At 37.9% G+C, this 24,364-nt stretch overlaps 1 protein-coding gene across 1 annotated transcript in view; it reads left to right on the top strand.

The window, feature by feature from the left end:
* The window catches only part of LOC118006385 (uncharacterized protein C5orf34-like), a 37,832-nt gene extending 13,761 nt beyond the window's left edge, over positions 1-24,071 (top strand). Inside the window, exons 5-13 of the mRNA XM_034999007.1 lie at positions 644-742; positions 1,843-1,966; positions 8,549-8,640; positions 9,137-9,206; positions 9,990-10,160; positions 10,570-10,664; positions 12,338-12,436; positions 17,727-17,767; positions 23,719-24,071. Of these exons, the coding sequence (XP_034854898.1) occupies positions 644-742; positions 1,843-1,966; positions 8,549-8,640; positions 9,137-9,206; positions 9,990-10,160; positions 10,570-10,664; positions 12,338-12,436; positions 17,727-17,767; positions 23,719-23,912 (985 nt within the window). The 3' untranslated portion in view covers positions 23,913-24,071. The remainder of the gene's footprint in view (positions 1-643; positions 743-1,842; positions 1,967-8,548; positions 8,641-9,136; positions 9,207-9,989; positions 10,161-10,569; positions 10,665-12,337; positions 12,437-17,726; positions 17,768-23,718) is intronic.
* Positions 24,072-24,364: the final 293 nt, after the last annotated feature.

The following is a 24,364-nucleotide window of genomic DNA, read 5'->3' as shown; positions in this document are numbered from 1 at the left end:
TTCCCTTGCTTTTTCTACTCTTGGCCTTTTTACAATCTCTAGAATGCCTGTCCAAGCTTTGTTTCCCACCTCACCTGCTCTGTCCTTGGCCAGGAGCACTGCTTTATCTTTCTCAGCTCGCTAACTTGTGCGCATTTCCAGGTCTCAGCGGAAGTTTTCTTCCTTCGGGTGGTTGTCCTAAAGTTCCCAGACAGGATTAGATTCTTCTCCAATCCCACAGCATCCAGCAATTCTCCTTTCTTTGTGTTCTGTGTCTGCTGTTTAACATCCCTGCTTGATAAGAATCTTCACTGAGGGCAGTGACTGTGTCTGCTTTTTTGGGTGTTATATCCCCAGTGGGTGTGGCATAGATAGTGTAGAAAATATTTGTTGTTTGAATCCTAAATTTTAAATGTTAGTAAAACTGTTCATTTATGTAATTGTGCTGAGATTGAATAGTGAGATTGTTAAAAATACTGAAAAAAATACATGGAAAAATAAGTTTTCAATTTCCTTCATATACCTTTATGTTAATTTTTGCTTTTCTTTGCTCTAGCAAGTTAAGTAAGAAATACATCTTGTTACAGTAGCACTATTTTGTTGACTTCTAAAGGTAATTATGTTAAGTGACCAGAATTACAAGCTTGTACTTTGTCCTTCACAGGTGGAATTTTTGTGATTCACTTTCACAAAGACAGTTTGATGAAGAATATTCCTATGCTGAGCTAGTGAAAGTGGTTTGGTACAAAGGTGTAACTTACCGGTAAGGCACCTGTGTTGGAGTGGGAGCTCTTCAGCGATGTCAGAGGGGAGGGGACTAGCCCTGCAGACAGACTCCCACAAACAACAGTTTGGCCAGGGCCATCATTCTTCTGTTTGGTCCTAAATTTTATAGGTCCCAAAACTTAGTTTTATGAGTGTACATAGGGGTCTTGTGACTAATTCACATTAACCATATTCACAGGATTTTTGTGACAACTCCAGAGCCAGTGAGGATTAGTTTTCCTGGTGAATGAAATACTCATGTCAGTTATTTAGGATTCCTCTTCCAAGCATCAGGGGATCTAGCTGTCTGAATTAGTCACATCAAAATGTTGCCTGTTGAGCATGGCATTAGAGAAGATTAGAGGCTCCTCTGTGTCTGCACTATCCCATTGAATTATTCCTACCCCACCACAAAGTATACCTCTCCGGTGACTAGAATACTAATATTGGCTAGATTCATGGTTTCACTACTATAAATAATGCTGGAAGAGCACTGCAAAATTTTGTTCTTTGGGCTCTCCTTTTGTGCATGAAAGCCCACTCCCTCCTGACAATATATTCTTCATATATTTCTTTTTAAAAAGTAGACTTGGCTGAAGTTTTTGTACGTTATATACCCAATACCTTGATTGTACTTGGCTGCTTCAGATATGATCAATCACCTTCTCTTAGAGATGGTTCCTTTTACACATGGCTAATCTCATTCATCAGATATTGATTCTACTAGTTTCATTATTGAAGAATAATCCTATTTTCGGGTTCTGGAGTTGTCATATTTAACTTCTTTGCAGTGGGCATTTCTTTGGTGATTAGTGTATGCCAGCTACCATGATTGGCAGTGAAGCTACCAGGATGATAAGATGCCTGACTTCCAAAACGTAGGCTTAGTTCTTGAAATAGGTATGTTAACCAATTCTATGTGTTTTATTTATTTTTTTGCAAAAAATTTAGTATAGCTGGTTGGGTGCAGAGTTTGCAATTATCCATTTTGCTGGGTAGGCAAAATCCCCTACTAATTTGTTTGTTTGTTTGATTGCTCTCATTTATGTTTTACTCTCAACTAGAAAAAGAAATTTAATGATTATTTTTCTTCCTTAGACTAAACCATAAAAATGTGAACTCAATAGAGATTTATCCTGGAGATGGATCTGTTTTCAAATCAGAGGGAGCTTATTTTGGGAGGTATTTTACATATTATTCCATTCAAGAAGGATCAGAAGAGGTAAGCTGACAATTAGGTCTCAGCTCAAGAATTTGTATATAGCTGTTTCTAAATAATTCTGAATATATATAGGAAATTTGATCTTTACATAACATTGCTTGCCTACTACTACACAGTCTGGAGAATTCATATAACCTTTTGCCAACATTGTCACAGTGATTACTAGCCACCTTATTTTTATTGCATTTTTATCCTGTATTCTGCCAGTCATTTGCCTAAGAAATTTGTGTTTGTTTGTTTGTTTTTTAAGATTTTCTTCTTAAGTAATAAGCTTCACACCCAAGGTAGGACTCGAACTTAACAACCTTGAGATCAAGAGTCACACACTCTACCGACCGAGCCAGCCAGGTGCCCCAATTTATGTTTAAATCGGAAGTTAAATTTAAACTTCTTTTTTTTTTTTTTTAAAGATTTTTTATTTATTTGACAGAGAGAGACACAGCAAGAGAGGGAACACAAGCAGGGGGAGTGGGAGAGGGAGAAGCAGGCTTCCTGCGGAGCAGGGAGCCTGATGCGGGGCTCAATCCCAGGACCCCGGGATCATGACCTGAGCCGAAGGCAGATGCTTAACGACTGAGCCACCCAGGCGCCCCAAATTTAAACTTCTCATGTCATAGAATTTATCAATAAGGAAACACTAAAACCAGCAGCATTACTTTGAATCAGTATTCCTCTTTGAATTAATATATGCACATTCTTTTTTTCCCCATCATGTAACTGTTTGCATATTTAAAATACCTCTTAACTCCTAAATCTTTATATACAACTATAAAGTTGAACAAGGGACACCTGGGTGGCACAGTCAGTTCGGCATCCAACTCTTGGTTTTGGCTCAGGTTGTGATTTCAGGGATGTGTGACCGAGCCCCGTGGTGGGCTCCATGCTGAGCATGGAGTCTGCTTGGGATTCCCTCTCCCTCGGCCCCTCCCCACCCTCTTTTAAAAAAAAAAAGAAAGAAAGTTGAACAAGATTGTTCTCTGTTTTTGAAAGTAGTAAAACATAACATGATATATTTAATCTATCAGACCAAAATGTAGTCATATGGCTATATTATTAATAGTCTACATTTGCTTGTTCCCAGTCTGACATTTGACATCCACCATTATGTAAGGATCACCGTAGTATCACCTGGCTTTGCTTTGCAGGATGGAACATAATGAATATGTTTTCTTTCCATATTACAGAGTGGAATTTTGAGTGATCATTTGTTTATCCACTTGTTCCATCTATACTTCCCACTGCCCCTTCCACTCCCTATTTATATTTTAAGTAAATCCCAAATATCTTTCCGTTCATTAATATTTATATATATATAACATATATATAGGAACAGATTTCCCACTGGGTCTATTTGTAGGAAAGTATTCATTTATTCTATACGTATTAATTGAATACTCCTAAGCAGACACTCTGTCAGGCACTGGGTAAGGATGAAGAACTCCTGCCCTCAAGCGTTCACAGCCTAGTAGTCATTCAGATAGGCAAATGAGCAAATGAAATAAAAGTGTGACCAGTATTCTGTGTGTGTGTGTGTGTGTCTAGTGCATGAGACAGTCAATTAAACAGGCAAATAGAGTGGGTGTGCATACCTATACTTCTGACTGCTACGTATTGGGAATTTGAAAATGTACAAGATAAATACGCTACATCTTCCTGGAGCTTCAGTTTTACTCAAGGTGTAAAGGGGAGGGATGATAATTTTTTTTAAAAGATTTTTATTTATTTATTTGAGAGAGAGAGAAAGCACGAGTGGGGGGAGGGGTAAAGGGAGAGGGAGAAGCAGACTCCCTGCTGAGCAAGGAGCTCGACACAGAGCTCTTGCCCAGGACTCTGAGATCATGACCTGAGCTGAAGGTAGATGCTTAACCGACTGAGCCACCCAGGTGCCCCAGTGATGATAATTTTTATACTGAAGCAAACATATCAGGGAGGAGGAACATGAGCTTTTGGGAGAAAACAGAACGTCCAGATGAGTTGTGCCTTTGTGGTGGCCTGCTTCAGGCTTCACTCTCAGACCACCTCTGTGAGCAACACTTCAGCTCTGTCCACTGGAGTGAAGAGATTTAGGAACAATTGGCTATCTTTTCAGGATAAAATTGTTTGCTCCTTACTTTAACCCATACTCAAAAATAAATTCCAGATGCATTAAAGGGCTAAATGTAAGAAACCAAACTTTCTCATGTTAGAAAATATGGAAGAACAATATTTATAATCTTGGGGGAGGGAGGTCTTCTTAAGTACAGTACAAAACACCAGAAGGCACAAAATAAAAGTTTGGCAACCTTGAAATTTTCATACTTATGTTAAATTTTAAATATTTAACTTCTGTTAAATTAGATAAAGCCAAAAAGATAAGCAAAGGCCTAGAAGAAAATATTCTACACTATAAATCAGAATAAAAAGACCAAAAAACCCCCACAAACTCTTGTAGAAAAATGAGTAAACAATAAGAATGGTTAAGCCATAGAAAAGGCAATATAAATAACTCCTAATATGTGGAAGCATATTAGGCTTTACTGCTTGCATCAAAGAAATGCAAATTAACATATGTTTTTACTCATGAAATTATCTAAAGTTTGATAGTGTCTACAATGGGCAAGGGTGTAGTGTAAAGGGTGTTTCACAGTGCTGGTTGGAATGTAAATTGATTCACCCTTCATGAAAGACAATTTGAAATATCAAGTTAAATTGGCTAGAAATTCTGCCTCTAGGTATCTATTCTAGCAGAATATTAGCACATATATACAAAGAAATACGGCGAAGGTTGTGGATTGTAGCATTGTTTGTAGTAGCAAAAAACTGGATGCAGTCTAAATGCTTATCAGTAGAAAAATGGTGAAATGAGCTTTGTGGCCAGATTATGGGGATGCTGTGCAGCAGTTTAAAGGAATGAGGAAGATGTAGATGCATACAGAGAGAGAGAGATTGAAAGATCTCCAAGACACTGAAAAAGGAAAGTTGCAGAAGAACATGTACAGTGGTATCTTCTGTAAAGAACAAAAACCCCAAACCCAAATATATTACTGTATATAATACACATGTAAATGCACAGGGGAAGATCTGGGCAGATAAAAACCAAACTGAAGGGACACCTGGGTGGCTCAGTTGGTTAAGCATCTGACTCTTGATTTTTGGCTCAGGTCATGATCTCGGGGTTGTGAGACTGAGCCCGGCATCAGGCCCCATGCTCAGCAAGGAGTCTGCTTGAGATTCTCTCTCTCCCTCTGCCTCTCACACTCGTGCTCTCTCTATCTCTCTCTCTCAAGTAAATAGATAAATCTCTTAAACCTTAAAACTGAAGTGGTTACTTTTGGGGAGGAGTGTGGGATTTTGTGAGGGAGGAAAAGTAGGGAGGGACTTAAATCTTATATTTTTTTAGCTTTGTTTTCTTCCAAAAAAAAAAAAATAGTGATGTATTGCTACTTGTACAATTAAATTTTTAAATAGGAAAGATGTAATTGCTTCTGTAGAGATAAGAACTTGGTGCTCTGGAACCACATAAGGAGGGGCACCTGACCTAGTTTTGGGGGGAAAAGTCTTCTGGAGGATGACATGGCTGAGCTAGGATCTATAATTACATTATATTTTATTTTTTAAGTAATCTCTACACCCAACATAGGGCTCAAACTCACAACCCCAAGATCAAGAGTTGGATCAAGAGTCAGATGCTCTATTCTGAACCAGGCAAGTGTCCCTAGACCTATGATTTTAAAGAAGGAGTTATACAGAAGAAGGGTAGAGGTTGGAGGAGTATATAGCTGAGGGAACACTACTTGCTCCACTCCTTGCATGGCTGGCTTCTTGTTGGTAAAATTTCTATTTAAATGTCATCTCCTCAAGGAGGCTTTTCCTGACTATCCAAATTCAAGAAGCTACCTATGACACGGTCTGTCATGGTACCCTCCTCTTTTTTTCTTCCCAGCAGTTAATACTGTGTGACATTTTCTTACTGATTAATGTTTGTTTGCTAACTTAGCCCACACTAGAAGTCAGCCCTGTCTTGTTCAACACACTATTATTGCTAGAGCATCAAAGAGGTAGATGAATGTCACCTAACTAGAGGCTGGGACGAGTGTGGGGTGTTGAAGGAAATGAAAATGCTATAGATAGACAGAATGCTGTAGAGATCGAGTGTTGGGGTAATGTCTGGGGAAGAGACTAAACCACTAAGTTTGGCCAGCTCCTAAAGGGGGCATGAGAAACCATACTGCTTTTGCAGAGCCACTGAAGGATTTAAGTAGGGAAGTGACATCCTATTTTTGTTAGGTCATTTCAGAGGAAGATAAACTGGAGTGGGGAAGAGGTAGACCAGTTAGAAGACATTTATAGCAGTTCAGGGAAGAAAGTATGAGGACTAGGCAGTGGTAATGAGAATGGAAACATAGGAATGGACACAAGAAATATTAAGGAAACAGAACTGATGGCTGACTGGAGATTGGGGATGAGGAAGGAGTTGAAAATGATGGCAGATTATTAAATAAATAAATGAGTGATGGTGGCAGGCACAGTATTAAACCAAAATTTTATCAAATCTAAACTGTTTTGATGATGACTGCTTTTTTATCTTACTGGGAGGTGTCAATAAAACATTTAAATTCTGTTAGATCTCAACATCTGCCTAAAAGTGAGATACTCTTAATTATAAGATGTATCCAGATGTCATAGAGGTTAAATTGTGAAAAGTGAGCACCTTAGAATTGATGAAATAGGGCAGTGGAAAAGACAAGAACTCTCAAGGAACTCAGTATCCAAAAGAAAAAGATGTAAATAGTTAAAATGCAATAGTTTGAGTGCCTATCATGTGCCTTAGCACATTGCTAATAAATGCTGGGGATACAGAGGTCAGTAAAACAGACACATCCCCTACCTTCACGAAGCTCTATTCTAGCAGGGAAGACAGACATTAAGTAAAAAAGTATTAAATTGAAATCATAATGAAAACCAAGAAGCTGGAGTGGAGGGTACTGTGCTTGTGGACATAACTAGGGATTTCACCTAGTCTGTGGGACCTCAGTAATGGCTTCCCTGAGAAGAAGGGAAAGTAGGTGTTAGACAAAGGGAGATGATGGAGGAGGGAACTGAATTCCAGGGAGAGGGAACACACCACAGGTATATACGAAGTAGAGAAGGAGAAAATGTGAATTTTGAAATGAAGGTAATTCCATTTTCTACATGTTGAAGTGAGATATCCAGCGGAGAAGCCTAGTAGAGAAGAGGAGGGACTATTTTTTGAGTACCTACTATATACTAACTTCTGTCCTGGGTACTTTATATATGTATTATATCATTAATCCTCAGTCTAGGTGGTAGGTAGTATCACCATTTCACAGGTAGTAGGCACCAAGGTTTAAAAAAGTCTGCATAAGGTGCGCCTTGGGTGGCTCTGTCGGTTGGACCAATGACTCTTGGTTTCAGCTGGGGTCATGGTCTTCTCTCCTGGTTGTGAGATTGAGCCTGCCTGGGTCGGGCACCTGCTTACTGTGGAGTCTGCTTCAGATTCTTCCTCCCTCTCCTCCCCCGCTCTGCCCGCTCCCCCCCTCCCCCCGCCACTCTGCTGCATGCACTTTCTCTCTCTCTCTCATGAATGAATGAATGGATGAATAAAATCTTAAAAAAAACCCAAAAGGTTACATAAACCTGCCTGTCATTATAATTAGTAAGAGGCATACTTGTGATTTGAATCCAGCTTTGTCTTAACTTCAAAGCCCACCTTCTCTCACTGATGGTAAAGCATGTATGAGCTATATTCTCTTGTGGTTCAAATTAGATCTGTGCTACTTCTTAGCCCTCAAATTTCGGTTTCCTCATCTAAAAGAAATAGGCATTAATAGTTCTTATCTCAGAATTGTTTTGAGGAGTAAATGAAATAACCATGTAAATTACATAGCATAGCACCTAGCATATAGTATCTGTTCAATAAATGTTAGCTGTTGATATTATATTTATTATGAACACAACTTTGGACTCTGCTGGTATTACCCAGGAAGAAGTCAGGAAATCAGAAAACAAGGCTGGAGACAGAACCCAGGGAAACACAAGTGTTAAAGAGCCTGAGAAAGAGGGAATTCAAAGGGAATAACAAATTTTTTTTTTTAATTCAAGAAGCTGAGCTTATATTATACATAATATGTCTTCCACAAACTGTAGCAGTAGTTCTTCCATTAAGAAAACATAATAAAATTATATAATTTGTTCAATTAAAATAGTTTTTTAAACCTATATAGGCTTTTTTTTTTTTTTTGGTCTAAAGGTAAAGTGAGGCTTATATGATAAGTTTTCTGCTAAGGTGTAGGAAAATTAATTTGGTTGCCATATTAAGTATAGCCAAAATTTAAAGTGGGCAGTAAGTTATAGGGTATTAGAATGCAACTTTTATAACTATCCAGGATGAAAGCTAGACTTAAAAAAAAATGGGAAAAAAGGAAAAGCATAAAATAACTTTAAAAATATACCTTTTATGGGCTTTTAAGTTAAAATAACTGCTTGCATCGTCACAGTATAAATACAAAATTTAAAAAGAAGAGTTAACTAATAATGGCCAGGATTTATTATTGAGCTATTTCATTTTAAATTAATTTTCAGAGAGAAGAGAAAACTTACTCAGTAAATAACCTTCCTCCGGACAGACCAGGAAGTCTGTTCTCTGTGTGTTCTCTACTTAAACAGGCAACCAGGTAAGTTCTTCACATTCATCTGACTCAAGTGTTATGTGTCTGAGAACCCTGATACATTTTCTGGTGGTTAGGGGAAGACTAAAAATTTGTTGGTACAGTGGAAATATGTGTCTTTGGTAGAATCTGTCAAGTTTTCTGGTCTCTTCATTTATAAAATAAGGTAATCACATCATTATAAGAGTACTTCTGGCTTTGACAAACCTTGCAGGTGCTGTGAATCCATCACCTCTTAGAAAGGAGCACCTCAAAAGTCTCCATTTGGAGTCATTTCATTGCTAAAAAATTAGAGGAGTAGCCTTCACTATGTAAGATTAACACAAAGGAAAGCAACCCCCCTTCCAGGGCATAAAGGATTTCTGGAAGAAAAGTGTTCTGAACCTATTTTAGTGGAAATGAGTTACTTGCCTAACATGTTGTATAGCAGTAAGAATGCGATGCTAGAATTGGAAAATGCCATTATTTGCAAATGTTTAAGTACTGTTTTTCATGTTCACAGAATTCTTCAACACTGCGCCAAGACAAGGCTTTCTTTAAGCCATAATTATCGTATATGCTGCTGGAAAATGGTATCTTAAAATTATTATTATTTTAAAGATTTTTATTTTTAAGTAATCTCTATACCCAATTTAGGGCCCGACTCACAATCCTGAGATCAAGAGTCACATGCTCCACTGACTGAGTCAGCCAGGGGCCCCTTAAAATTATTTTAGAAAGAAGATTTTTAAAATTATTTTATTGTTTGCATACATACCTCTAAGTTCAATTTACTTTCATCTAAGTCATGTGAGAAATTCTTTGTAACATTAATATTGGTTTATTCAGAAAAATATCCACTTACTAGAAAAACACTGCAAGATCCAGCTTTTATGTTATACTTTGTCTATAATTTGTTTTTGTTTCTTTTTTCTTAGTGGAGGGGGAAGAGCAGGGAATTGATTGGATTTGAAGTTTGTGGAAACATAGTTCTTTTAAACTATGATATTACAGTATTCTACTGTATTTCCATAACTGTACAAGTAAATTCTTTAACGTTGACTTTAAAGGAAGTGATTCTCAGACTTTGATTTCTATTATCTGTACTAATTTAGTTATAAACCTATACGTTGCTGTAGTTCCTAATGTTTTTCTATGTTCTATGTAAAATTCAGCAGAACAGTGACTTTACAAAGATATTAGAACTTAATCTGCTTGTAATAGACTAATTTGGGTATCCACTTCTGGAAAAGTCAAAATATATGTAAGGATTCTACAATATTCAACTTCTAAATAAAGTTGCCTCTTAGTTTATTAATCATTTAAGTAATAATGGATAACTCTCTTTCCTGCTATTTTTATTAACTTGATTTTAGGTACCTGGGATAAATGATAGCAGTATACTGCCTTTGCTTTTGAGAGAATCAGTCATACCCAGCGTGGGAAGATTTCTTGCATACTCTGATGACAAAGTACATGCTGTCTTTTTAGATGGCATTACTCTAACCCTAAATTGGAATTTCAGCTCTTTTATTGAAAAGAGACAGGTGATTATATTTCAGACTGAAATCTATTTTTTATTGTTTTTTTATCTGTGGAAATAGAACAAAGAAAATAAAGTAGCACACTATTTCAATTTATTTTTTGAACTATAAAATCTGTTAAGAAGCTTTAGTGATCTCACTGGATTTCCTAGCAAAAATCAGAAAGGATGACAAAGAATCATTTTTATAAAGGTAACTGATTATATAGAGAAGGACTGGTATAGAGGGGTGGTTAAATAATACCCATAATCCATGTAAAAGATAACTTTTAAATTAATCAAAATAAAGTTTTAATGATTCATCTACTTATTTTTTAAATTGATAATTTAAAGAGGCTTTTGTTGCATTTCATGTTTGTTTTTTGTTTCAGTTTTGGAATGATAAAACTTACCTTTCCTCTTTGCTGCTTAAGGTAAATCAAGGTCTCGATTTAGGTTGGTGTAAGTTAACTTTTCCCGATGGACAAGATCAGTTAATTCAAATTCAACACCCTGGACCATACGAAAGGTACTGAAAAGCAGTTTTAAAAATTCTTTTCCTTTTCTTTTTTTTTTTTTTAAGATTGTATTTATTTATTTGTCAGAGAGAGAACACAAGCAGGGGGAGTGGCAGGCAAAAGGAGAGGGAGAAGCAGGCTCCCTGCTGAGCAGAGAGCCCAACCTGGGGCTTGATCCCAGGACCCTGGGATTGTGACCTGAGCCAAAGGGAGACGCTTAACCTACTGAGCCACCCAAGTGCCCCTAAAAATTATTTTCATGGTAGTAAGTAAATTTTACTTTTAGACAGAGGGGAAGCATATAAACATGATTTAAATGTTATATATATTTTTAGTTTTTCCAGGTAGATAATGTACATGATGTCATTTCAATAGGTTTCAGAATTTACAGTAATATTGGCATCTAGCATAACTAAATAAATCAAGTCAACTTTAATAATTTCCATTTGTATTCAAGTGGTTTGTCAAAATAAATGTTTTAAATATAACTGGCTTGCTGTGGAAATTGGACTGTGGACAGCTGTGTTACCAATTAACTAATTAATGCCTTAACCAATTTGAGGTAAGGTTTGCACAAATAACTAAACTTAGGTATATTTCTGTAAAGTGGAATAAAATTAATTCGCTGATGCTTAAGTTGGAGAAGATTCTTGAAATCAGCTTTTTATGAATATGCTTTTTTGCTTTTGTTTTATGTAATTTGTTATCAGTCAACTTGCAATGTTCTCGACATGTTAGTGATTTTACTTGAGAATATTCACAAAAGAATTGCTTTTTTACCTCATGAATTTATTTTTCTGTTGGGAGTTTTGGTGTAAATGCTCCAACATTCATTGCTAGTTTGAATAATTTGCATCAAAAATACAGTGTCTTGAGGCCCCTGGGTGGCTCAGTTGGTTAAGCGTCTGACTCTTGATTTTGGCTGAGGTCATGATCTCAGGGTTGTGGGATCAAGCCCTGAGTCTGCTTGAGATTCTCTCCCTCTCCTCCTCTCCTCTCCCCTTCCTCTGCTTGCATGTGCACCCGAGCATGCTCTTTCTCTCTCTAAAATAAATAAATAAATCTTTAAAAAAACTAGTCTTTGGCAAACATCACTATTTGTTTCAGCCCATCACTTCAGATCATTCATTTTATTGACCTTGATACTTGTTTTGTATATTCAGTGAGTTATATATAATTACACATTTATGTATGTGGGGGGGGGGAATTAATGGGTGTGTTCTGGTTTAAATTTTATTTTATTTTTTTATTTTTGGTGGGGGATTTTTGTTTTTTTAATATATATTTTTTTAATTTTAGAAAGCAAATGCTTGCTTAGTCATAAAGACATTTTCGTTATAAAACATAATGAAACTCATTTTACTTTGTAAAACTAAAAGGATACTTTAGACATTTGAATTTGAATTTTGAGTGAAATCCAAGTATCACTTTGTTCTGATTCTTAAATCTCATCTTTATTAATCATGACTATGAGTAAATCATTTTCTCCTTGCTGAATAATGAGAAAAACTTGCCTTTTCCATTTCCTTTAAAAAAGATTCAAAAAATTGCCCAGTAAATGCCTCGCTTGGGAATTTCTTTATCCTTTTCCCCCAAGTTGTCTTAATGATTTTTCCTTTTTAAAAAATGCTTTTATAAATATACAAGTTCATTTTTCAAATACCTCTTTTATTTTTCAATCTAGCTATGTGATAGCGGTTGTATCATGGTGCAGAAGACTGACCCAGACTAGTGAGAGAGAGATGCCCACACATTCTTCATCTTCTGTTATTGAAGAAAATTGGTATTAATATTTCTTTTAAACTTCATCTGTGTAGAAGAGACACAAAAATTAAAAATGTCAAATGGTAAACTCCTAAGACTTTTCCTGATAGCTTAAGCTTGAAAATAATTTATCTTTAATCAGATATCTAATTTATTACATTTCATCATATTTTATCTGAGGTCAGAAAATTGCATTGAAAACTTCATATCAAAATGGGTGACTTTTAATGTGCTAAATTCATCCTGAAAACTTTATGGAAAAATTTAAAGGAGATTTTTAAAATTTTAGTAATATTAAAAGAAATAAAATGTTGCCTAACATAATAAACTTTCAGAAAAAGTTGATTTTGAAATCGCTTCTATCGTGTTAATTACCTTTCCCAACTTAACTGGAAAATCAGCAAATAAAGTATTTTAGTCCTTCCTGTGTGCCTTTCAGTGTGCAGGGGACTGGAACTGGGCTTCAAAGGAATATTTAGGAAAATTAAGACATTTTAGGGAGGGAGCAAGAGCAGAGGTAAAAAGCATATTTTGTCCTGTGGAGACAGTGAGAAAATAGTTTTTATGGAGCAGAAGCTATCTGTTAGGCGGTAGTGTGAGTTTCGGTGGATAGAAATGGATCTTGTGAGGGGCGCCTGGGTGGCTCAGTCGTTAAGCGTCTGCCTTCGGCTCAGGTCATGATCCCAGGGTCCTGGGATCAAGCCCCACATCGGGCTCCCTGCTCCGCGGGAAGTCTGCTTCTCCCTCTCCCACTCCCCCTGCTTGTGTTCCCTCTCTCGCTGTGTCTCTTTCTGTCAAATAAATAAATAAAATCTTTAAAAAAAAAAAAAGAAAGAAAGAAATGGATCTTGTGATCAGTAGAGGAGCTCAGACTTGATAGAATTACAAGTTCCTAAGTAGAATAAATGGCAGAAAGAAAGGTCATTAGGAAGGTTAGTATCACTGAGAGGATAATCTGAATATACAGGTATCCCCCAGTTTTCGAAAGTTTGCATTACACCACTTTGCTTTTACGAAAGACCTACATCAGTGTGTACCCAGTTTTCTATGGACATACCACCCTGAACACACCTGATCTTTTCTCATCTCAGAAACTAAGCAGGGTGGGGCCTCGTTAGTACTTGGATGGGAGTATGTACCTGTTTTTGCTAACTGAAAGAAATCCAAAAAGGATTTTTCCTTTTAAGAAAAAAGGCAAAAAGTGAAAATAGCATTCAGTATTTGTTTTGCAATGAGCTCTTATAGAGGCAGTTTGCACCCCAAGCAGGGAGAGTGGTACCTCCGAGCTCCTTCCCTGGAACTACACTCAGCATCTCAGCTTCAAGCTGCCATAGCTTTGAACGTGTCTGTGAGCCTCTGTGCTTCATCTCAGTTTATTTTGTGCATCCATTAGCAAGATGAGTCCTCAGGTGTCAAAAAAAAAAAGCCTAAGAGAGGTTATTTTTTGCATGTGGGAATGATCAAAAAATTTTCCATAAAAATTAATGGTAATTGTTTTTCAGCTTTTGGATAGTGGAGGAAACCTGTATTGGAAAAGAGGGGAGGTGCTTGGGTAGCTCAGTCTGTTAAGCGTCTGCCTTTGGCTCAGGTCATGATCCCAGAGTCCTGGGATCGAGTCCTACATGGGGCTCCCTGTTCAGTGGGGAGTCTGCTTCTCCCTCTCCCTCTGCTGCTCCCCCTGCCTGTGTGCTCTCTCTCTCTCTCTGTGTCAAATAAATAAATAAAATCTTTTTTTAAAAAAAGGAAAAGAGGTATAACAGGAACAATTTAGGAAGGTTTAGGGTAGTTTTGTAAAGTGTCTTAGCATAGCATGGTGAAAAAAATATAAACATTAAACCTGATCCTTCCTTATCACCTTTTCCTAAGTTACTTAGAGAAAGAGATACAAATCAAATCAGTCGATGTTATTTAATATCTTAGGTCTCCTAAGAATTCAGCTTTCCAGATCTTCCATTCTTCAGCTACAGCCTGTTTGGGAGCAGAAAAGTTGCCCAAGTAGCTGGCAAAAAATGTAGTTGGGATGAAAGGGAAATTGTATATGACTATAGGATTGGCCAGGTCACTTCATCATCACTCAGCTGACAAGGTTTTTAAGATGCTGGCCTTTTCATATGAAGGCTTTGAAGAGGATAACTGTCAAGACATACTACAAAGTGAGGGCCTGAGGGAAGTGCATATTGGTGATAGTAGCTCTTGGGGGGAAGCAACAAGGAGCAGCAGAAAGACAAAGGAACTGAGGAAGAGTAGGGAGAGGAGAGGCAGTCCCTGACCATAGTTCCATTTCCCTTGCCATGCCTAAGACCTCTCCACTGTGATTTGTTTCCTTGTCAAAGAAGGAGGGTTGAAGGAAGAGAAGTGATTGCACAATGAAGAGCTACCTGAATTTATTTCAGTATTTTTTTTCCAACTCACCTTCTATTATTAATTTACTGATTCAACTTTTTTTTTTTTAAATTTATTTGACAGAGAGAGAGAGAGCACAAGCAGGGGGAGCGGCAGAGGGAGAGGGAGAAGCAGATCCCCGCTGAGCAGGGAACCCGATGTGGGGCTCATTCCCAGGACCCTGGGATCATGACCTGAGCCGAAGGCAGATGCTTAACCGACTGAGCCACCCAGGCACCCCTGATTCAACTTTTTAATAGGGATGCTAGTCAAAACATAGAACAGCAGATCGTTCACAAGAAGTTGGTTCATCATATGAGCAACAGCATAAAGGTAGTTTGTATTGTTTGCTTATGGCCAGAAAAATATGTCATATGTGGGGGAAAAAAGGTGTTTTGCAATGATGAAGAATCAGCAGACTATGGAGTAAGTCATATCCAAGTCTTTACCACAGATGCTTAAAATGTTGAAAGATCTCTTTCATTCTCCATCCATAGGCTAGAGTACAAGGAAAGAGTGCAAGTTGACAAGTACTGTAGTAAAGCCAGTAAAGCAGACAAGTTCTATACCCCTTTGTGAACTGTGAAGACTATTCTAGTAACTTGAATAGAGAGATCTTTTAGATATTAAAGTCCTCATTAATTTTGCAGAGAGCTAGTTGAGTTACACTGTTTTCTAGTTGTGTCCACTGCTCATATTTCATTCTAACTTAATGAGGAAAAAGAACACACACATAAGAGATTCTGCTGGAGTTGTACAAATTTAGCCCTCTGCCCCTTACCAGTTGCCCCAATATCTGTTTCTGTGGAACATGGTAAGAGCTAATGTTCATCGTGTTAACCCTTCCAATCAAGGAGAAGAGAATGTTTAGTATGCTGTGTTTAATAAAACAATAGTCTATTCTAGAAGAAATTTAATAGAAAATACTTATTATTTGGGGGTACCTGGGTGGCTCAGTCGGTTAAGCGTCCAACTCTTGATTTTGGCTCAGGTCATGATCTCAGGGTTGTGAGATAGAGCCCTGTGTGGGGCTCCATGTTAGGCATGGAGACTGTTTAAGATTATTTCTCTCCCTCTGCCCCCCACCTTCTCCAAAGGAAGGGAGGGAGGTAGGGAGGGAGGAAGGAAAGAAGGAAGGAAGGAAGGAAGGAAGGAAGGAAGGAAGGAAGGAAGGAAGGAAGGGAAAGGGAAGGAGGGAAGGAAATAAAAGGGAAGGAAGGACTTACTATGTTTTGACACCTAATTCAACTGTGTAAAAACTTGGCTCTCCAAAACTGTTTCCTAAGAGTTCATATAAATGAGGTCTTATTATATGTGCAAAGTACAGAAGAAAAAGAAAAACATCCTTTCTCCTGAAAAAGACAATCTAGGTATGAAGATCAGAAAATTAAAGAGTTTAAGAGAAGGTATTGCAAATAAGTATATGATTAGTTGACATAAGGCTATAGGAATTTAAGGAAGGAGAGAGCACTCTTTTTATAGAAATGATAGGACTTTACTAGCTTTTTATTTTTTTTAAAGATTTTATTTATTTATTTGAGAGAGAGAGAAGGAGAGAGTGTGTGCATGCACTCGCATGCAAGAATGGGGGGAGGGCCAGAGGAGGAGGTAGAGGGACAAGCCGACTCCCTACAGAGCATGGAGCCTGATGCGGGGCTCCATCCCATGACCCTGAGATCATGACCTGAGCCGAAATCAAGAGTTGGCTGCTTAGCTGACTGAGCCACCCAGGCGCCCCTAATCTTAGTAGGTTTTTAAAGCTTGACTAAACTCTGAGGAGGAAAGCAGAGGGTATGCCAGGTTAGTATTAAGAAGTTGTAGCAGGCCGGGCCTGTGGGTGGAGAGGGTCCTAAAGGAATGGTGCCTGGCACTCCAGCAGAATATGGTAGAGGGAGAGAAGAGTATGAAGGCCCAAACAAAAAGCTCTGATTTTATTATTATTTTTTTTTGATGTGGTATCTATATGATTTCATTCCAGTTTGTTTTTGTCTTTTCTTGGTTAGATACCAGTCCTTTAAATTCTTGCATTTTAGTGAGAAAGCTACCTCTTTATGGATGTTAGCAGTTTATTAACCTAATATTTGCAAATGGTCTGTTTGGGCAGGTAAAATTAGGTAATACAGTGTTTCAAACAGGGGAATTTTTCCCTTTTTATTTCCTTCCTTTATTAACTGTATAATGTCCCTCAAGTTATGGCAGTGAACCTTGTACCGCTGAGTTTCCAAAGTGTACCTTTTTTTTTTACTGTGCTTCAAATAAATAGAAAAAAATGGTTATTTAAAAGAAAAAAAGAGTTATAGCAAGAATGCCCATTATATTCACACATCAATACCTCATTCAAAAGTCCTTGAGGTGGGGACTTTTATTCATTTTCCTTATTCATTCAAAGCACTCAAGTATCGGTTGAGTCAAGTTGATGTGTTGCTAAATAAAGCCAATATAAAGAGAATTCTTTTTTTTTAAAGATTTTATTTTTATTTATTTATTTATTTCAAAGATTTATTTATTTATTTGAGAGAGAGAGAGTGAGAGAGAGAAAGAGCACAAGAGGGGGGAGCGGGAGAGGGAGAAGCAGACCCCCTGCTGAGCAGGGAGCCCGATGCGGGACTCGATCCCGGGACTCCAGGATCATGACCTGAGCCGAAGGCAGTCGCTTAACCAACTGAGCCACCCAGGCGCCCCTAAGATTTTATTTTTAAGTAATTACACCCAACATGGAGCTTGAACTTACAACCCCAAGATCAAGAGTCACCACGCTGCACTGACTGAGCCAGCCAGGCACCCCTATAAAGAGAATTCTTAACTTCTGGGCTCTTCTACCTACAGTTCTAAATTTTATGAAAAAAAATCAAGTATGCCTATTTGAAATATTGTAGCTATAAAAGACTCATAACTATCATGAACTTACTTTTTTTCTTTTTGCACAGGTCTGTGGCCTCTGAACTTGAAAAGATAAAGAAATTTAACCGTATCCTTTAAACTGAATTTATTGTCCTGCATAATTACCCCTTTCCATTCTAGGCTTACTTCATGACTCTGTACTTTATATTAATCCATACTTATATATTCTGAAGCTTTATTGAATAACATTAAGATATATCTTGTCTATAGAAGGTACATCATGTCAATATTTATACTTTTGAGTGGGCTTAAAGAGGGCAAAAGACAGTGAACTAGGGATAGGTCTCCTACGAAGACTTATTCACTTATATAATTATATTCTAAATTATAACAGACCTATGTCTTTTTCTTTCTTTTTTTTTAGGATATTTATTATGAATTATTTTTAATTTCAGCCTTATTGAGGTATAATTGACAAAAATTGTAAGATATTTAAAGATATTAACAAAATTGTAAGATGTTTAAAGTGTACATCATGGTGATTTCACACACATATATATTTTGAAAGGATTACCCTGTCTTGTTAATTAACACCTACATCACCTCACATATCTGTCCCTTCCTCCCCACTCTTTTTTTGGTAAGAACATATGAGTTTCATCCTCCCAGCAAACCTCAGCCATACAACACAATGTTATCTACTGTAGTCACCATGTTATATATTAGATCCTTAGACCTTATACTTTTTAAAGCTGAAAGGTTTTTTTTTGTTTTTTTTTTTAATTCTTATGTTAATCCCCATACATTACATCATTAGTTCTAGATGAAGTGTTCCATGATTCATTGTTTGTGCATAACACCCAGTGCCCCATGCAGAATGTGCCCTCCTCAATACCCACCACCAGGCTAACCCATCCTCCCACCCCCCCACCCCTCTAGAATCCTCAGTTTGTTTTTCAGAGTCCATCGTCTCTTATGGTTCATCCACCCCTCCGATTTCCCCCGCTTCATTCTTCCCCTCCCGCTACCTTCTTCTTCTTCTTTTTTTTTTCTTAACATATATTGCATTATTTGTTTCAGAGGTACAGATCTGAGATTCAACAGTCTTGCACAATTCACAGCGCTTACCAGAGCACATACCCTCCCCAGTGTCTATCACCCAGTCACCCCATCCCTCCCACCCCACCCCCCACTCCAACAACACTCAGTTTGTTTCCTGCGATTAAGAATTCCTCATATCAGTGAGATCATATGATACATGTTTTTCTCTGTTTGACTTATTTCACTCAACATAATACCCTCCAGTTCCATCCACGTCGTTGCAAATGGCAAGATCTCATTCCTTTTGATGGCTGCATAATATTCCATTGTATATATATATATATATATATATATATATATATATACCACATCTTCTTTATCCATTCATCTGTCGATGGACATCTTGGCTCTTTCCACAGTTTGGCTATTGTGGACATTGCTGCTATAAACATCGGGGTGCACGTACCCCTTCGGATCCCTACTAAAGCTGAAAGTTTTTATCCTTTAACCAGTCTCTATTTTATCCACCTCCCAGCCCCTGGAAACCATCCTTTTTACACTCTGTTTCGGTCAGTTTGACTTTTGAAAAAAGTTCCATTCCACACATAAGTGACACTGTACAGTATTTGTCTTTCTCTGTCTGGCTTATTTCACTTAGCATAATGCCCTCAGGATCCATCTGTGTGGTTGTAAATGGCAGGATTTCCTTATTTCTCATGGTTGAATAGTATTCCATTGTGTACCTATACCATATCTTTTTCCATTCATTTGTTGATGGACACTTCGGTTGTTTCCATATCTTGGCTATTGTGAATAATGCTGCAGTGAACATGGGAGTGCAGATCTCTTTGAGATCCTAATGTCATTTCTTTTGGATATATATCCAGAATTGGGATTGCTGGATGGTATGGTAATTCTTTTTTTTTTTTTTAATTTTTTGAGGAGCTTCCATACTGTTTTCCATAGCGGCTATACCAATTTACATTTACACCAAGGTACACAGGGTTTTCTTTTCTCCACATCCTCACCAACCCTTATTAACTATTATCTTTTGGATGATAGCCATTCTAATAGGTATGAGGTGATACCTCATTGTGGTTTTGATTTGCATTTCCATAATGATTAGTGATACTGAGCACCCTTCCGTATACCTGTTCACCATTTGTAGGTCTTTGGAAAAATGTCTATTTAGTTCCTCTGCCCATTTTTTAATCAGATTTTTTTGCTATTTGTATGAGCTCTTTATGTATTTTGGACATTAACCTCTTACCAGATATATATTTCAAATATATTCTCTGATTCCATAAGTTGTCTTTTCATTTTGTTGATGGTATCCTTTCCTGTGCAGAAGCTTTTTAGTGTGATGTAGTTCCATTTGTTTATTTTTGCTTTTGTTGCCTTTGCTTTAGGTATCAGAACCAAAAAATCACTGCCAAGACTGATGTCAAAGAGCTTACCCCCTATTTTCCTCTAGGGATTTTACGGTTTCAGGTCATATGTTCAAGTCTTCAGTCCATTTTGAGTTGATTTTTGTGTACGGTGTAAGATAGGGATCCAGTTCTCCCAACACCATTTATTGAAGAGCCTATCTTTTCCCCACTGTATATTCTTGGCTCCTTTGTTGTAAATCAATTGGCCATGTATGCATGGGTTCCTTTTTTTTTTTTCTTTTAAGATTTTATTTGAGAGACAGAGAAAGCACACACACGCAGTCTAGGGGAGGAGCAGAGGGAGAGGGACAAGTAGACTCTGTGCTGAGCACAGAGCCCAATGTGGGGCTCGATCTCATGACCCAAAGATCATGACCTGAGCCAAAATCAAGAGTCAGATGCTCAACTGACTGAGCCACCCATGTGCACTGCATGGGTTTATTTCTAGGCTCTCTATTCTGTTCCATTGATCTATGTGTCTGTTTTTATGCCCATGCCATACTTTTGGGATTACTATAACTTTGTGATATAGTTTGAAATCAGGAAGTATTATGCCTCCAGCTTTGTTTTTCTTAAAATTGTTCTGGCTATTTGGGTTTTTTTGTGGTTCCACAGAAATTTTAAGATTGTTTGTTCTATTTCTTTGTAAAATGCTGTTGGAATTTGATAGAGATTGCATTGAATTTGTAGATTGCTTTGGGTGGCATGGACATTTTTACAATACTAATTCTTCCAATTCATGAGTACAAAATATCTTTCCATTTATTTATGTCTTCTTCAGTTTCCATCATAAATGTCTTTCAGTATACAGATCTTTCACCTCCTTGCTTAAATATATTCCTAGGAATTTTATTCTTTTTGATATAATTATAAATGGGATTGTTTTCTTAATTTCTGATAGTTATTAGTGAATGGAAATATAATTGATTTTTGTATATTGATTTTATATCCTGAAACCTTACTGAATTTATTAGTTCTTTTTTTTCTGAGAGAGAGAGAGGAAGGGGAGGGGCAGAGAGAGAGAGAGAATTTTATTTATTTATTTATTTTTAAAGATTTTATTTATTTGAGAGAGAGCATGAGAGAGCACAAGCAATGGAGAGGGAGAAGCAGGCTGCCCATTGAGCAGGGAGCCCGATGCAGGACTTGATCTCAGGACCCCGAGATCATGACCTGAGCCGAAGGCAGACATTTAATGGACTGAGCCAACTGGTCCTGGGCTCTTATTTGTTGGGAGATTTTGGATTACTGATTCAATTTCCTTATTAGTGATTGGTCTATTCAGATTTTCTATTTTAAGATTTAGTCTTGGTAGGTTGTATGTTTCTAGGAATTTTTTTTTTTAAGATTTTTTATTTTTTATTACAGAGAGAGAGTACAAGCAGGGGGAGTGGCAGGCAGAGGGAGAGGGAGAAGCGGGCTCCCTGCTAAGCAGGGAGCCCGACATGGGGCTCGATCCCAGGACCCTGGAGTCATGACCTGGGCCAAAGGCAGCCGCTTAATTGACTGAGCCACCCAGGTGCCCCTGTTTCTAGGAATTTATCTGTTTCTTCTAGGTTGTCTAATTTGTTGGAATATAATTTGACTCATTTTTCTTTTTTTTTTTTAAGATTTTATTTATTTATTTGACAAAGAGAGAGACAGCTAGAGAGGGAACACAAGCAGGGGGAGTGGGAGAGGGAGAAGCAGGCTTCCCGTCGAGCAGGGAGCCCAATGCGGGGCTCGATCCCAGGACCCTGGAATCATGACCTCAGCCGAAGGCAGGCGCTTAACGACTGAGCCACCCAGGCGCCCCTTGACTCATTTTTCTTATGAAATCTTTTGTTCTGTACATTCCTACCCCATTCATCTAATTTATCATGTGATTTTTTTTAAAGATTTTATTAATTTACTTGAGAGAGAGGGAGTGAGAGAGCATGAGAAGGGGGACGGTCAGAGGGAGAAGCAGACTCCCTGCTGAGCAGGGAGCTTGATGCGGGACTTGATCCCAGGAGTCCAGGATCATGACCTAAGCCCAAGGCAGTCGCCTAACCAACTGAGCCACCCAGGTGCCCTTATCATGTGATTTTTCTGTAGTCCTATTCAAATAATAAAGTAGCCCTGCATCAGAGGACAGGTTTCTTTCCACTCTATATCATTTATTTATTTATTTATTTATTCATTCATTCATTCATTCATTCATTCATTCATTTATGCAGGTGAGGGGCAGAGGGAGAGAGAGAATCTTTTTTTTTTTTAAAGATTTTATTTATTTATTTGAGAGACAGAGAATGAGAGAGAGCACATGAGAGCGGGGAGGGTCAGAGGGAGAAGCAGACTCCCTGCCGAGCAGGGAGCCCGATGCGGGACTCAATCCAGGGACTCCAGGATCATGACCTGAGCCGAAGGCAGTCGCTTAACCAACTGAGCCACCCAGGCGCCCTCTTTTTTTTTTTTTTTTTTTAAAGATTTTATTTGACAGAGAAAGAGATAGCGAGAACAAGAATACAAGCAGGGGAGCTGGAGAGGGAGAAGCAAGCTTCCTGCGGAGCAGGGAGCCCAATGCGGGGCTGGATCCCAGGACCCTGGGATCATAACCTGAGCCAAAGGCAAACACTTAACAAATGAACCACCCAGGCGCCCCGAGAGAGAATCTTAAGGCTCCATGCCCACTAGGAGTGCCTGGGTGGGTGGCTCAGTCAGTTAAGTGTCCGACTCTTGATTTTGGCTCAGGTCATGATCTCAGGGTTGTGAGATGAAGCCCTGCATCAGGCTCTCTGCTGGGTGCAGAGCCTGCTTAAGATTCTCTCTCTCGGGCGCCTGGGTGGCTCAGTCGTTAAGCGTCTGCCTTCGGCTCAGGTCATGATCCCAGAGTCCTGGGATCGAGTCCCACATCGGGCTCCCTGCTCGGCGGGAAGCCTGCTTCTCCCTCTCCCACTCCCCCTGCTTGTGTTTGTGCTCTCGCTCTCTCTCTTTCTGTCAAATAAATAAATAAAATCTTTAAAAAAAAAAAAAAAAGATTCTCTCTCTCCCTCCGCCACTCCCCCGGGTCCCTCTCCTAAGAAAAATTTAAAAATACACTACACAGATTATTTATATTCCTATCACTCCTACTTTTGTTCTTTTATTCCCACATCACTCTTCACTTAAAGAAATGTTGAGATTTTAATTCTTTTATCTCCTCCCTATCACCAAACTCCCAAATACACATAGGTACTCTTTCTTACTTTTTAAATTTTTTTTTTTAAGATTTTATTTATTTGACAGAGAGAGACGCAGTGAGAGAGGGAACACAAGCAGGGGGAGTGGCAGAGGGAGAAGCAGGCTTCCCGCTGAGCAGGGAGCCCGATGTGGGGCTCAATCCCAGGACCCTGGGATCATGACCTGAGCCAAAGGCAGACGCTTAATGACTAAGCCCCCCAGGCGCCCCACCTCTCTTATATCTTAACCAGTTTCTTCATCTGTAAGGGGTAGACCTGATAAGTTCTGAAGTACCAAATCTATTATGAATCCAAGGGATCTTCCTAATAGAGAAATAATATTTTAATATGAAGACTAGGCTTTCTGAAATTAAATGTACTTATATAATGAAAAATGCAGGGAAAAACTCCTTAACTAACCAACTTAGTTTTATTGGAAAATAGTGGTATCCTAAACCAGATTTCTAACAAAAAAAACAAAGAGTCATCTGATCATTATGAACCAAAATCTCCAGAAACCTTGCTGGAAGAAGTTAATGAAGAGAGAGTATCAGTGGCATTGAAAAAAACCTCTGAAATCCTTCAGGATATTGACTGTCTTCTATCAAGTTCTAAAAAGTGAAAAATGGAATTATTATAAACCTTAAGGATGTTGTTTCAACTGACTAGTATAAAATTACTAGTAAGCCAAGAAATTATATATATTACTTCTGTGCAATGATTATATAAAAAATGACATTTAACTTTGGAGGTTACCTAACTTGTAAATTTTAAACTATATGTTTATAATGTATTTTATTAATAAAGAACTGTTTTAGGATTTTGAACAATTTCTTATTTCAGATTTATGAGAAAAACTTATAAAATTATAGTTGCTGTTTTAGCTTGTGGAGCATTCACTATTAATCCTCAAGTTTTGTTTTGTTTTTTTTTCCTTCTTAAATATGCAGAATTGTGTGTATTTGGTCATTTGCTTTTTGGTCTCCAAATATTTTTCAACAGAACTACCAAAAGAGAATTAGATCTTTATATATATATATATATATATATATATATATATATATATATATATAT

The sequence above is a fragment of the Mirounga leonina genome, unplaced genomic scaffold, assembly GCF_011800145.1.
Source record: "Mirounga leonina isolate KUSES-001 unplaced genomic scaffold, KU_Mleo_1.0 Mir_96, whole genome shotgun sequence".
NCBI lineage: Eukaryota > Metazoa > Chordata > Mammalia > Carnivora > Phocidae > Mirounga > Mirounga leonina.
This window is presented reverse-complemented; position numbering and strand designations above follow the sequence as displayed.